Genomic DNA, 13,935 nt, shown 5'->3' on the forward strand with positions numbered 1-13,935 from the left:
ACTGAGATGATGTGGTTTGTGATAAGGGAAGACGCTCCTCGGTCGATTCTTGAAAGCTACCTGCTGTCGATACTCTCCCGTGTGGTGCTGAGAGGTCGTCACATCACGGCCCGGTGGGGGTGCCGCTGCGATCGACGCCTTGTCTAAGCCAAGCAGTGCTGCCTAGCTAGGTAGCTAGTCTCACCTCACTCGACGGATTAGGTTCACTCGGGTCGCAGGTAATCCTCCAAGCTGTAGATCGCCAGTCACACACGCTAGAATTTCGCACTCTCGCGTCACGCCCAAGTGCACCCTGCCTGACCGATCGAAAGAAACTGACATTAAAAGAGAGCACCCGTCCAGACAGCCTCGCCCCCGCGTCCCCCAGAGACCAACCACCATGACCAGAAACCCTCCCCCGACCTCCCCGGCGCCTAACCCCTCCTCGATCTTCATGCCCCCGACCACCTCCTCGTCGCCGAGCAGCAGCAGCGGCACAGGCCCAGAGCGGCGGCCGGATGCCATGGCCGCGACGACGACAGCCGAGCCCACGCCCCTGCCTCCCAGGCGGCCGTTGTCAGACGACGAAGAGCCGCAGCACCATCAGCAGAACGGGCAAGAGGAGAGCTCGAACCACAAGGATGACGACGACACCTTCCCCCTGCCCAAGCTCCGCCTGCACGTCCAGGACGCCATGCACCCGGGCGCCGCGCGCTTCCTCGCCGCCGTGGACGCCCCCGCCCTCCTGTCGCGGAGCGTCCAGACCGTCCTGAGGCTGCTGTACGTCTCGCCGCACAAGCACAGGGCGCACGACGACGACAACGACGACAGCGCCGCCGGGTCACCAGCAGGCACCCGCACCCGCCGGCCGTCGAGGCCGCACTACACCCCGCCGCCGACGCGGTCCGTGACGCTGTTCCTCGAGGACATGGACGGCGTCGCGTACACCAAGGGGACGGACCTGGACGGCGACCACAAGGAGATCCACCTGAGCCTGGGGTACGTCAAGGGGATCCGGCGGGCGGCGCCGGCCATCCTCGGCGACGCCGCGGGCGCCTACGAGATCGAGGGCGTCCTCGTGCACGAGCTCGTGCACTGCTTCCAGCACAACGGGCGCGGGGCGTGCCCGGGGGGCCTGGTCGAGGGCATCGCGGACTGGGTGCGGCTCGGCGCGCGGCTGGGGCCGCCGCACTGGAGGCGGGACGCGGTGCCGGACCGGTGGGACCAGGGGTACGAGCGCACTGCTTATTTCCTCGACTGGCTTGAGGGGCGGTTCGGGAGGGGCACCGTTAGGAGGATGAATGAGGCTTTGAGGGTGAGTTTTCCTTCTTCTTCTTTTGTTTCTCCCGTCGTCTCTGCTTCCTGGTATTCGATGCTTGGGTGGCGGGCTGAAAGCTCTGGCTGGAACAAACGCCGCGCGTCTGCCATCCATATATTGGGATCTCCCTTTTCAGTGACGGTAAACTAACTCGGAAAAACTAAACAGGTGCGCGAGTATAAGGAGTCGGAGTTCTGGACGGGGTTGTTCGGCCACGAGGTCGACGTCCTGTGGGAGGAATACCTCAAGACGCTGAAGAAGGGCGGCCGCGACTAGTTGCCGTTGCCGCCTCTCCCTCCGTCATGAGAGTGAGCGCGTGCGTGTAAGTTGATCGAACCCCGGATTTATGAGTACAGTAGGAGCCTGTAGACCCAGGGCGGTGACCGTGCAGAATCACGAGCCATAGACATGATGGTAAGGGCTACTAAAGGTGATCGTTTTGGAGCACTCCGCTTAGTAGACTTAATGATGGCCATGTTTGCTTGTGAATTGGAGCAGATCCTCACGAGTAGTCCTGGCCACTGGAGTAGCCTGCGGTCCAAGCTGGGATTGAGGAAACCAAACTCTGCTCCTCTTATAGGTTTCGGATTGCAGTAGAGGATAATTTAAAACATATTTTATTCCTCGGTGTACCCCTGAGAAGTGTTGTCTACGCATTATAGGAGACTCTTAAACCCGAAAGACGTGTGTGCATTTTCCCCCTGACGCCGAGCCGAACAGTAATCCCTTCCCTGGTGACCCTGGAAACCAACCGGCAAAACTCCGTAAACTAGCAAGTGAACTTCCAATGAAAAACTAATCTCAATCAAAGCAAAACCCCAGGAGAGGCATCTCTCACACGCTACGAGCGCGCCGCTGGCCTGTGGCCGTCCTCGCTCTCGCTAACAACGCTGCCGACCTCGGTCCAGCTGTGAGCCGGGGTGGGGATGCCGTCCTCGTCCTCACTCAGCACGTCGTAGTACTTGGAGGAGCCGTTCTGGGACGCGGCGATCTCGTTGGCGACGTCGAAGCCGGAGCCGGCGACCGACGCCGAGTCGGTGGGCGTCAGCTGGCCCTCGCTGACCAGCTCGCCGTCGGACATCTCGCTGAGGGGCGCGGCGGGCGTCACGGGCAGGGGCGAGTAGAAGTCGCGGCTCGACTCGTGGTTCTGCATCTGCGCCTGCTGCTGCTGCTCGGCCCACGCCTGGATCGAGGCGTAGGCGTCGTGCTCGCCCTCCCGGTCGGACTGGCCGGCCGTCATGTACTCGTCCTGGCCGAGCTCGGCCTCCGAGGCGGAGTCGCGCGGGGTGGAGGCCGAGGGGGAGTCGGGCTGTGTGGCGTCGAAGAGCAGCTCTTGTACGGCGCGTGGTGGCTCGGCGGCGGGGATCAGTTCTGGCATGGCGTCGTGGGCGGGAGACAGTGTCCGCGACAGGATGCTGTCGGCGGGCCTGGGGGAGGCGGTGTAGATGTCGTCGGTGGACATGACCTCGTCCTTCTCGGGGGCGATCTCGCTGTCCTCCATCTCGTTGTAGTCGATCCCGTGCTCGTCGGCGAAGGGGTTGGCGTAGATGGACGAGTTGAGGCCCCGAACGCCCTCGGACGCCCCGCGCCTCCTCACGAGACCGTCGTCATTGTTCCGCACGTCGGCGCCCGTGTTGAAGACGTAGGTGCCCTTCTCGTTGCTGGTCTCGTCCTTCTGCAGGAAGTCGTCGAACGTGGTGCCCGAGCGCTCCAGGGCCCCGCTCTCCTTGAGCTTCTCGTTCTCGGCCGTCTGCTTCTCCAGCTCCTGGCTCAGCTTGACGGCGTTCCAGTAGAGCAGCTCCTCGCGCTGGCGCTTGCGGGAGTCTTCGTCAGCGTCGACGTCGCCGGACTGGAGGAAGCCCTCGGCGTCCTCGGGCCTGTTGAACAGCGGCTCGCGGGAGGTGGCGCCCCCGGCCTCGGGGCCTATGCCGTCGCCGAGGGAGTGCAGTGCGAGGGCGATGCGGCGGCGCAGGTCTGTGGCCATGCGCTGGAGTTCGGGTGACTCGTAGATGGCGATGGCGGCGGCCACGGCCACGCTGACGGCGATCACGCCAGCTGAGATGGCGGCTTGGTTAATAGGAGGCATGTTTGCAGGTTTCAAAAAAGAATGGTGTGAAAGGGGATCGTGGGCGGAGGAAATGGGTGGATGGTTTGGGCAAGGTGGGGTCTCTCCGGTGTAAGTGCGCCCAAGCTCAGGCAACCGGGCGGTGAGAGTTGAGGGAGCCAAAGGGACCACGCCAGAAGTTCAAGTGAATACACAGCAGGCCAAACAAGAAGGGCTGAAGTTGTCTCGAGGATGGATACTCGAGGAGGAATACTCGAGAGAGCAACTCGAGACTGGCAGGTGCTCCAAGTTGAATGAGGGGCGAAACGGGGGAGGGCTTGCGTGGACCACGGCACGTCTGAGTTGCCACCCAACTTTGTTGGAGAAAGCGGCCGACGCAGCCCCCACCCCCCAGCATTCGGCCCAGGCACCAAGGCACCCAGGCCTCCCAAAAGGCCCAGTCTGGCGGCCAGCCAGGGCGTCTGATTCGCACCACATCTTCCTTGCTCCTCCCACCCGGGCCCCACGAGGGATCATCCGTCACCTGCCACTGCCCGTGTCGCCGCGCGATTGAACGAACCGTCACCGGGGGCCTGGGGCCCCATGGAACGTGCGGGTCCCGCGCCTGTGAGTGCGAGTGCGGCTTCGACGGCATGCGAGGTTACGGTGCACAGCCGGGAGAGACAGCAGCAGCAGGTGGTTGTGGTGGCTTGATGAATGAATGAATGACTGGATGGGCAGGGCAGGGCAGTAAAGGTCTCCCGGCGGATGACAGAAAACGGTGCACAAAGAAGCAAATATGTTGCAGCTCTCGTACGTACCTTTGGCCGCTAATGGAACAGGCATCTTAATTCGGCTTTGAACTTTAGATCTGGAGAGGATCGACTGAATATCGGTGGTTCGTCTGGGTCGAGTCGTCGAGTCGTCGAGTTGTTGGTCTCGAATTGCCGAGGTCTCCCTGATCTGATCTACCTGACCTTGGCTGCCCGCCCAAAGGATCAAATGAGAAAAGAGCGAAAAGGATGCAAGTACAACTAGGAAAAAGGAGAGAGAGAGAGAGAGAGGTTGAAACCAACCGAGGGGGTCAGGGAGGGTGTGAAGGACCGAGGACGGAAGAGGAGGAATCAGGCTGAAGACTGGGGTGTCGACGACGCGGCCACTTCGGTGAATCAATGACATGCGACCACCTTATGCAAGATAGAGAGGGAGAGCAGACCCGTCGCAGCCCGCCCGCGTGCTTGGACGCTCGGATGGGATGGCGGGTACTTTGTGGGCCATGCAAACCTTGTCCTGCCCAAGGTATCTTTCTTGTCTTTAGTTGCCCTCCCGGATACGGAGTAGAGTGCAGTGTGATGCCCTCGTGACGTGCTGCCTCCACACTGCCCTTCTGCTCAGTATTCCACCGAGCTGGCCGTAGGGCCAAATCAGATACTCATAAGTGCCCGCAGGGTATTCATCCAACATGATGAATGTGAGCATACCATATGGGGAGAACAGCCTCAGGGACAGTGTCATGGCAGGCGAGCTCTCCATCCCATCCCTCCGAAGGCGGGGTAATAATGCCCGAATAATGCAGGCTGTGTGCATACAAGTACACATACCTACACAAGTACTGTACGGGCGAGTCTGTGCACAAGTGGACTAACAAGACGGAACGCCTGTCAAGCCTACAGTAGGGTCATTCTAGAATCCCATGACCTGCTGGTTGTTTTGCCTTGCACCCTCTATATGTACAGAAAGATGGCTAATACATGCACGTGGGTTGGCCTGTATCTCGCAGGCTGAGGACATTCCACCTTGCCAAACTCTCGAAATATATAGGGATGTTAGCTCCCTAAGTGGATGCCCTAGACTGATGTATGACCAGCCTATGTTCCTCTCGGTCGCCGGGGCCGGGGAAGTGTGGGGGCCGGGATGAGTTGGCCGGAGTAGCCCCGGATGATGCTGTCAGCTCTGGAACGAATAGACCATCACTCGCTGTCAGGGTCCAACCGGCACCCACTGACAACGTCCGGATGAAACTGTAGCGCTCGGATAAGTTGCTGATCAGTTGCATACATTTTGCAAAAGGATAAATCCACTGGGCTCTAGAAGGCCCATAGATGCTCAGCAACAAGCTACGTCTTGAGATAGCTGATTCACTTAGAAAAGCTGCCAGTGGTATGTGCTGCAAGGAACCCGGCTTATTGCAGCCGGAATCTGGGTGAGGCCTGCAAAAAAAATGCCCCTAGGGATAATCCGTGAGAGTTATCAAAGTTGCAGAGTTGGGGCAGACAAGCAGTGAGTCCCAAGTTGTTCTCATATCTGTCTTCAGGCACTTCCTTTTACTTCACTTCCTGTTTGTTATACTTGGCAAGGCATACTAGTCACTAGGACAAGGTCCAGTCTGCTCAGGTGGAATATTCTAGGAGTTTCGATATGATTCTATGCAGGCTGGCTACGGAAAATCTACAAAGTAAGCAGGCACAAACAAGTGCAGGTGACAACACCCGACATGCACCAACAAACAACACACTCGGGCAGACAGACATGTGCATTCAGGCAGACTCGGAGTTAGAGACCAATCAAGAGCCGATATTCTATTCTGTAATATCCAGCACACAGCATACACCTTGGTCACTCCAGTTATTGATTCATTCTGCCTGTGTCTGCCAGCCACTCAGTCACTCATCCTTCTGCACCTCATAGCAGTTGGAGACATTTCCCCAGAGTGCTGCAAGAAGGTCACCTTCATCTGGGCACTACTGACGCAGGGAATCAGCAGCCCCACCAGTGCCACAGTGCCGCTCTTGACCCTTGACCCTGTCTGCCATCATCCCTGCCCACACGTTAACACACACACTAAAGCCTGCGCCCTCTCGGCCTAGCTAGCTATCTCCAGCTTCCTTCTGGAATCGGACACGGTGAAGTTCCATGTCGGCAGAGTCGTCATCTAATCACCTATCAAGTCGATCACCTACGCTCAGGCCCTACCTGCTATTCTTCGTCGTCCGTCAACTTTAAGCCACAATCACCTTATCCATTCTTCCCTAATCTGTCCATCCAAACAGTCAAACCCGACATTCCTCACATCCATCACACAGTCTTCTGATGCCCACTCGTGCTCTGCAGGCCCGTTTGCTGTCTGCACCAACCGCGAGCACCGCCCCTCCTCCCCACCTCACCCGACCCAACATCAGCGCCACGGCCACACCCACAGCGTGACACAGCTTGTCGCCCCTCTTGGGCGGACCTCTCTCGCCGCCCTCACCAGTCAACTTCCCACGACACAATCATTTTCCTTGTACCACAGAGTCCCGTCACAACCATCAAAGTGGCATCCAACGGGCTAAGAGCTGGCTTTCTCCTTGTGGGCCTTGGACTGACCGCCTTGGCTGCCCAGCGACACACGCAGCATCGCCAGCAACAGCTGCAGGGCACAAGACCCGCAATGGATCTTCCTGGCCCCGGCCGTCCTGGCCGTCCTGGCCGTCAACACCTTGATTTATCGGGAGGCCGCGAGGTCGTCTTTTGTCACAACTGCAGTAACGAGTGGTACAACGACGAGCATGGCCTGCAGTGTCCTCGCTGCGACAGCGAGATCTGTGAGATAGTAAGGAGTAGCCCATCTACCATGCCACCACCCTGCTTGAATCTGCCTGCCACTATTTTTCCTTGCAATAGTTTACAGCTTGCTGACTTTCCCCCCAGATATCCCCGGACAATGACCCCCGCGATATCACTCCCGAGTCTCCCGACAGCGACATTCTCCGGGGTGGCCATTTTGGCCCCCACGACTTTGGTCATAACCACGGATATGGACATGACCATGATCGCTACTCGGACCCTGGTGAAGATGACATAGAGGATTACTTGAACCCGAGGAGCAACATACGCAGCGGGCCTGGGGGCTTCATGTGGTCACAGAGGACATGGCGCAGCCCCGACAGACAGCAAGATACACCTGGCGAAAACCCCGGCCACCCTCGCCCCGTCGAACCCAGCAGCGAGCAGGAGATTTTTCAGCGCTTTCAAGAAACCATCCAAATGGTCACTGGCATGCCCCCCTTCGGCCCACCTGGAAGACGAGCGCCTCCGGGTGATGGCTCCCCCGGTGGAGGTGGGCCCGGTATGCGCACCACAACATATCGCAGCCCCTCTGGCCACACCAGTTTCACCATAACCACTGGAGCCATGCCACTCCGAGGTGTCGACCAGGATGATGGTTTTGATATGTACGCTTGCTCCCTACTCCCTACTTGAGGACCGTTTGCCCGTCATTGCGGAGGTCGCTCTCAACATCACTTTACACCCCAAATGCTAACAGTCCTTGCAGAACATTCAGCAACTTCATGGGCGGAGGAGGAGTACATCCTCCAAGAGGAGCTCAGAACCCCGGTCTTGCCGGTGGTCTTGGTGACATCTTCTCCCTACTTCTTGGCCCAGGCGCCATGAACGCTGCCCACGGTGACGCAGTGTACACCCAGGAGGGTCTTGATCGAATCATCACCCAGCTAATGGAAACGAACCCTCAGTCCAACGCCGCACCACCAGCATCCGAGGAAGCCATCGAGAAGCTGGAGAAGAAGAGTCTGGACAGGCAGATGATGGGTGATAGTCCCAAGGTGGAGTGCACAATCTGCATAGATGAGATGCACCTAGGAGACGAGGTGACAGTCCTTCCATGCAAGCACTGGTTCCACGGCGAATGTGTGGTTTTGTGGCTGAAGGAGCACAACACGTGCCCAATATGTCGGTCGCCCATCGAGAAGCGAGGTGAGGCCGGTAGCAGCAGCGGAAATGGAGACAACGGCACTGGTGATGGACCGAGTAGCCAGCAGCAGCCTCGCACTTCAGGCCCTCGCCTTGGCTCCTTCGGCGCAATTTTTGGTGGGGAGCCATTTTCGCCTCAGGGTGCATCGGGTTCTTCTGCGCCTTCTAGCTCGCAACAACACAATACACGAGGTGCCCGGACTCCCGAGGACAGGGAGCGGCGGCTGAACTCGATTAGGAACCTCGCGGGCGCGTCAAGCTACGGAAGGTCGGCATCTGACTCGTCTCGGCACGGCGGGCAGCGAAGAGATTCCTGGTCGCCCACCAGCCCGGGCCCTACGAGCGTGACTTCGGCTAGAAACCGATCACCCTCAGGGCCCCGTGCACGACTCGGCCGAGCCAACTCATCTAGTCTTGAAGAACGCGACTCACAGCCCTCCAGCCGCGGTAACAGCAACCCCAGCGGAAACGCCGGGGGCTCCTCCAACCCTCTGAGTTGGATCAGAGACCGCATCTCTGGCAGCGGTGGCAGTGCCAATGGGAACAACAATGGACGTCGTCGTTCCTAGGAGGCACGTTCGGACTCCATGAGATTGCCCATACGGCCACGCCCCGGCCGCTCGGCTGGATCACGACCACGTGTGCTGCCTTCGGAGACACCTTATACTCCTACCTCTGCAGTAATAGGCCCACTGGCGAGACCTTTTGTTTTGCGGCGGCCGGACGATCGATCCCTGGCTCCACCTCCTACTCGCATTATCCACACGCGCTCAGGCACCTTCATCATCAGGACTCCCAACACAGATCTGACGGGCCGGCCACGCCCCGGAAGTGCTCCCGAGCAACCACCTGGTAATGGAAGCCCACGGTCCGGTCCCCAGCGTTCCCGCTCATGATGATGGAACTGTGCCTAGGGACAAGGCTACGAGCCGGAGCATGCCAATTTCCCAGTCACCAACAAGGCGAGGCTGCCTGATGTCCCCAGCAATACAAAACCCGAAATTAATTTCATATTTCCTGCCCCTGTTCAGATAAACAGGCACACAAAATCACACTCAAATGGACGAGGTCGAATTCCTAGAAGTGAGGCGAGCTCTGTACGATTTCTACTGCTGGAAGGAGAGGGGGGGGGGAATAACTTGTTGTCGGAGTAGCCAGGGAGTGGACCGACGGTTGGGTGGCAGCCTGCGTTGACCTTTAGCACTCTAGATCGCGGCTTCACACCCCACGGGATACTGATAGAGAGTCTTCCACCGGCGGCTGGCATTGCGTGTACATTTCGAGTGTTCTTGGTGCAGAACCGGCACATGCGGTGGGTTTTCTCTTTCCCGGCAATTTGAGCAAGTCGAAGTCGGGGGAAACATGCATGCAGGCGATACAAACGAAATCAGCACGGAGTGGGAAGCAATGGAACAGGGACTCGATGGGAAAGGGGAGATGTGACGCATGACTCCCCCATGATCGGACTAGACAAGCCCGAAACTGGGTTCTTTTCTCAAGAGAGCGAGAGAGGGCGGAATACCATCTCATCCCAAGCCTTGAGGCTTGTGATAATGAGTTGGAGAAGGGGGGAGACGTAGTTGGCCTATGACTTCCCCGCTTGCGCGTCCTCTGTGGCTGACTGGCTTTCCTCTGGTACCTAAGATAGCATGATAGATACCCAGGGGGCCTTGAATGAGTACTGTCATCACTAACTGGGCTTACAACTTGGCACACGTAGCCAATTCCCTCCCTCTTTATGCTCGCGACATGTCTTTGCGGGACTCCTGACAGTCGTCGTGGCGGGCTGCTACGCGGCGAGCTGCGTATCTTCATTGGCATTATTGCCAACAAGGGTAATCCTTTTTAGCGATTAAGTTTTTATTTTACATCGTGCTAATAAGAGGTAGGTACATCGTAGCATCAGCCTTTGAACATATCCAGCAAGTGACCAGGTAGGTAATGGGCCCGCCATGACCATCACCATTCACCAAGTACGAGCCTGCCGCACGTGACTCCTGAGAACCATGGGCGCTTCTCTTTCTGGGGGACGGGCCAGCTCGTAAATAGTGGAGGGCTGACGGACTGTGAGGCCGGCGTGGAGGAAGCGGGTTAATACAATAGCTATGCACGTTTAAATACGATATCGGATCTTGGTAATAAGGGCGAATCTTGGGGTCTTGCTCGTCGAGCCTGTCAAAGGAACTCGCTCAGGACCTGCGCTCTCGTCCGGGCGACCTCGGACCCTTCCTCGCCTTCTCCCATGCGGGTCATTATGTGCACGAGGCGAGCTGGCAAGGATGATGTTAGTCTGGGTTTTCTTTATCTTTCTCCCCCCCCCCCCCAAAAGAAAAGAAAGAAAAAAGGCAAGGGCAAGACGGTTATTCCCACGTCTGAATACGTACCGATATCCCCGCGGCCCCGCACGAAAAGCTGATCCTTGTTGACGACGTCCTCGCCGCCGGGCTCGCCGGCCGTCTCGCGGAGGACGCTCCCGATGCAGAGGGCCTCGAGGAAGGCGCGGTGGTTGAAGACCCACCAGGTGCGGGCCTCTGCCTCGAAGAGGGTGTGCAGCATGAAGAAGGCGTTGATGGCGTCGTGGGCGGCCTCGAGGGTGGCGCGCATGTTGACGGGGACGTCGGGCGACTCGGAGGCGTGCACGAGCATGGCGTTGTGGAAGTAGTTGCTGGTGAGCCACAGCGTCTGGCGCGCGGCGCGGCCGTTGGTCTGCGCCAGGGCCGTGAGGCTCTCGGCGTCCCACGAGCGGAAGATGTCCGGGAACGACCGGTAGACGGCCCGGAAGTCGGCCACCAGCTTGGTCTTGTGGCGCGGCGTCGCGCAGATGGGCATGTCGAGGCACCGCGGGGAGCAGATGCTCTCCTGCACCAGGTTGGCGAGGGTCCAGGACCCGCGGATGTAGGCCAGGTCCGTCGACGCCGACGACGCCTCGGCCGCGTTGACGGCCTTGTAGCCGCCCGCGGGGCCCACCTCGTCGACCATGTCGTCGACGTGGACGTCGGTGTGGGTGGCGTTGGGCGGCAGCGACAGGAGCACCGTCAGGAAGGTGTCCTGGTGCAGCACGGCCTGCCAGACCTTGCGGCGCTCCTGCTTCTCGGCCGGGCTCGCGGCCGGGGTGACGATGTTGGGGTCGCGGTGCAGGCCCATGGCGTAGGCCTGGCGCATGAGGATGCCGGCGAAGGCCCAGCCGTCCGAGGCGTGGTTGTCGTTGATGAGGAAGTAGACCAGCAGCACCATGGTCTGGATGGACCGGATGGACGCCGTGCTGAGGTACGAGCTCATGCGCAGGGCCTGGTTGCTCGACGAGGCGTGCAGCTCGGCCGCCCCGGCCCGCTCCGACTTGGTCATCAGCTCGCTCTGCAGGAACTGCATGCCCAGCGCCAGCATCGCCATGATCAGCGCCACGAACGCCGCGTCCGCCTGGTGCTTCTTCTCCTCCGACAGCGTCCAGAAGTGCTCGTAGTCCTCGACAAACGCCTGCTGGTCCAGGATCGGGTACACCGGGTCCACGCACTCAAAGTACCGGTGTATGAGCATGTCGCACTGCAGCTTGCTGGGCATCAGCCCGATCACCTCGTTGAGCCGGCCCGAGCAGCTCCACACGTTGACGAAGGGGTGCGCCGAGCCCACGCCGAAGACGTTCGACCCCGTGCCGAGCGAGTATGGCACGGTCGACAGCAGGCCGGTGGACAGGGCGACGGCGGCCTTGGACAGGTAGTTGTTCGTGGCCAGCACGCCCCGGTCGGCGATGTTTGGTATCGGCGACCTGGGGTCTCCTGCTCCGGCCGGCTTCTTCTTTGGCGGCTTGGTCATCCGCCGGCCGCTGGACAGTGAGCGTGAGGTCTCCTCGAGGAGGTTGGCGACGTGGGCATATTTGCACTCGGTCTGCCGTTTTATGCAGGCCAGGCAGTGAGGTCTCCCACGGTCACACTGGGAGGGGTGTCAGTGAGAAGGCTCGTGGGGACAAGAGAAGGAAAAGTGTCCCGGGTGATGAAGGAAGAAGATGAACAGAATCGCCGTGGATGGGGAGACCGTGGAGATCTCACCGGCCAAACTTCTCAGGCTGAGCCGGACAGAATATCGCCAGGCATGCCTGCTCCGTGCTCGCATCACACCGCATAAAGCTCTCTTTTGATAGAGCCAAGCAGTTGAAACGAGCGCGGGGGATAGGCAAGAGAATGTTCCAAGGTTGTGAGAGTGACTCGTGCTTCAACCAGCCCAGGCAGGTAAGAAGGGAACTTGCTGGGGGGCACTCATCATGTGTGACAGAATTCGATCCGAATCAGTCGGAAAAATCAGCTCACCTTGGTCTTCCGCTCAACACATTCGAAACAGGACAGCGTCGGCTTATTCCGCTTCTGCTTCTTCCTCGAGGGCTCACCGACCGCATCCTCGGACTTCAACTCATCGTTACACTGGGAGCCGTCGGGGTAGGCAGTGGAGCTTCGTCGTGTGACCTCGCTGGAGCAGTCGGCACCTTGTTCCGAGCCGTCGCGGGGGCCAGACTCCCTCTTTATACCCGGGCTGCCGAGGTCCCGGTTGGGGGAGCCATTACTCGGGGCAGGGTAGGAGGAGGAGGATTCCCTGCCGCCCCCGCCGCCCGGGGGAGACGTGTAGATGGTGCTCGGGCTGGGCGACTGGGTCACGGGCGGACGGTCTGGCCCGCCTATGGGCACCCTGGTGTATTGTATGGGCTTGGAGTGGGAGGGATAGTGATGTGGGCGAGGATGAGCGGGCGGGCGCTCCATGGCTCCTTATGGCCGGGGGATATTCCCGATGGGACGGTGACACTGGCTGGACTCGATAGTGAGAGTGACAGCGGTGGTGACGCTGACCGACTGGCTGGTCCTGTCGCTCCTTGGTGGAGCGATACTGACACTGACAGTGAGGCCGGCGCCCGTGACTCTGGCGGAGGCTTGCCGGTTTGACAGGCTGGACTATCCACTCATGCAAACTCAATTCTGCCGATCATGAATCAGTCTCGCTTTTGACGTAGCACGAGCCCTCCAAGAGCCAAGGAGAGGGCCGTTCCGAGTCCGTGGTCTCGGATCCTCGCGTGGGTTTGTTAGACGGAGGTTTCTTTTTGGACGGGTGGCAGGCCGGGAATAAGACGAAGGGGGCCGGTGGACGACGACTCGGGTCGGTGGCTGGTCCCTCGGTGCTCGGGTGGCCGTGAGCTTATTCCCACTCTGCGGCCGGGCACGAGTGCTGCCAGTCAATGCATGCGACCGGATCAGGACCGGTCTTGGCTGGATATGCCAGTGATGTATGTATGTCTTCAGGCCGCCGTCAGTCCGAACACAACAGCCAGGCCAGAGAGGGGGTTGGGACGACACGGGATGGGACGGGGCAGGGCAGGGCAGGGCAGACAGAACGATAAGCAAACGGCGGCTGGAGAAGGTCGACTTGTGACTGCAAGTGGCTGATGAGGGAGTCCGTGTGCGGCCCGGCCACAGGAGGAGGGGCGGGATTAAAGGGGAAATCGATCGGGAATAGGAAAATGACTCGAGCACCACGCACAAGTTCGTGAGGGGAAGCCCGGGGGCCTGGGCCCGATGGCACTGTCTGTTATTATGCTCCTCAGCTCGTTCGCCGTGCCCTGTGGGTTCTCAGAAAACCAGGATGTCCACGGGTGCCCCCTCCGCGCCCCAGAACCCGTCAGGTCTAGCCGTCTGCGGTAACAGGCTTGTCCCGAACGAGGTTCCCTGCTATCAGATGGATGGAGTCTCCTCCACTGAAACCATACAAGCCGACTGAAACCTCACAACCAACAGCAGTAACGAGGTTGCTGACAGGCCTGTAGCACCACACAGTATATATACGCCTGTCGCTCTGAGGATGGATC

The 13,935-nt window shown here is 59.5% G+C and overlaps 4 protein-coding genes across 4 annotated transcripts; 2 read left to right on the plus strand and 2 right to left on the minus strand.

Moving 5' to 3' along the window:
- Positions 1–201: 201 nt before the first annotated feature.
- Positions 202–4,724, plus strand: KVR01_003180 (uncharacterized protein). The gene is made up of 2 exons (XM_044792493.1): positions 202–1,294; positions 1,466–4,724. The coding sequence occupies exons 1-2, from the start codon at positions 380–382 to the stop codon at positions 1,571–1,573; spliced, it is 1,023 nt and encodes a 340-aa protein (XP_044648195.1). The 5' UTR covers positions 202–379; the 3' UTR covers positions 1,574–4,724.
- KVR01_002523 (uncharacterized protein) lies at positions 1,363–4,724 on the minus strand. The gene is made up of 2 exons (XM_044791237.1): positions 4,163–4,724; positions 1,363–3,352 (listed from the first exon to the last, which is right to left on the minus strand). The coding sequence occupies exons 1-2, from the start codon at positions 4,518–4,520 to the stop codon at positions 2,139–2,141; spliced, it is 1,572 nt and encodes a 523-aa protein (XP_044647538.1). The 5' UTR covers positions 4,521–4,724; the 3' UTR covers positions 1,363–2,138.
- A 1,289-nt stretch (positions 4,725–6,013) lies between these two features.
- Positions 6,014–9,787, plus strand: KVR01_003965 (uncharacterized protein). The gene is made up of 3 exons (XM_044785804.1): positions 6,014–6,933; positions 7,032–7,555; positions 7,657–9,787. Exons 1-3 carry the CDS (start codon positions 6,772–6,774, stop codon positions 8,660–8,662), a joined length of 1,692 nt encoding a protein of 563 aa, XP_044648980.1. The 5' UTR covers positions 6,014–6,771; the 3' UTR covers positions 8,663–9,787.
- Positions 9,788–9,971: 184 nt separating this feature from the next.
- Positions 9,972–13,660, minus strand: KVR01_002998 (uncharacterized protein). The gene is made up of 3 exons (XM_044784702.1): positions 12,395–13,660; positions 10,478–12,020; positions 9,972–10,363 (listed from the first exon to the last, which is right to left on the minus strand). Exons 1-3 carry the CDS (start codon positions 12,836–12,838, stop codon positions 10,269–10,271), a joined length of 2,082 nt encoding a protein of 693 aa, XP_044648013.1. The 5' UTR covers positions 12,839–13,660; the 3' UTR covers positions 9,972–10,268.
- Between the last annotated feature and the right edge of the window lie 275 nt (positions 13,661–13,935).

This window comes from Diaporthe batatas (genome assembly GCF_019321695.1).
Source record: "Diaporthe batatas strain CRI 302-4 chromosome Unknown Contig00003, whole genome shotgun sequence".
In the NCBI taxonomy this organism is placed as follows: domain Eukaryota; kingdom Fungi; phylum Ascomycota; class Sordariomycetes; order Diaporthales; family Diaporthaceae; genus Diaporthe; species Diaporthe batatas.

Excerpts from the sequence above, each read along its gene's own strand:
- KVR01_003180 (XM_044792493.1), top strand. The coding sequence starts at position 380 with ATGACCAGAAACCCTCCCCCGACCTCCCCGGCGCCTAACCCCTCCTCG. Across the intron at positions 1,295-1,465 it reads GGATGAATGAGGCTTTGAGG|GTGCGCGAGTATAAGGAGTC; the intron begins GTGAGTTTTCCT and ends AAAACTAAACAG.
- KVR01_002998 (XM_044784702.1), bottom strand. The coding sequence starts at position 12,838 with ATGGAGCGCCCGCCCGCTCATCCTCGCCCACATCACTATCCCTCCCAC. Across the intron at positions 12,021-12,394 it reads GTGTTGAGCGGAAGACCAAG|TGTGACCGTGGGAGACCTCA; the intron begins GTGAGCTGATTT and ends CACCCCTCCCAG. Across the intron at positions 10,364-10,477 it reads GCGGGGCCGCGGGGATATCG|CTCGCCTCGTGCACATAATG; the intron begins GTACGTATTCAG and ends CATCCTTGCCAG.
- KVR01_002523 (XM_044791237.1), bottom strand. The coding sequence starts at position 4,520 with ATGTCATTGATTCACCGAAGTGGCCGCGTCGTCGACACCCCAGTCTTC. Across the intron at positions 3,353-4,162 it reads TGTTCCATTAGCGGCCAAAG|CTGGCGTGATCGCCGTCAGC; the intron begins GTACGTACGAGA and ends CCGCCATCTCAG.
- KVR01_003965 (XM_044785804.1), top strand. The coding sequence starts at position 6,772 with ATGGATCTTCCTGGCCCCGGCCGTCCTGGCCGTCCTGGCCGTCAACAC. Across the intron at positions 6,934-7,031 it reads ACAGCGAGATCTGTGAGATA|ATATCCCCGGACAATGACCC; the intron begins GTAAGGAGTAGC and ends CTTTCCCCCCAG. Across the intron at positions 7,556-7,656 it reads CAGGATGATGGTTTTGATAT|AACATTCAGCAACTTCATGG; the intron begins GTACGCTTGCTC and ends CAGTCCTTGCAG.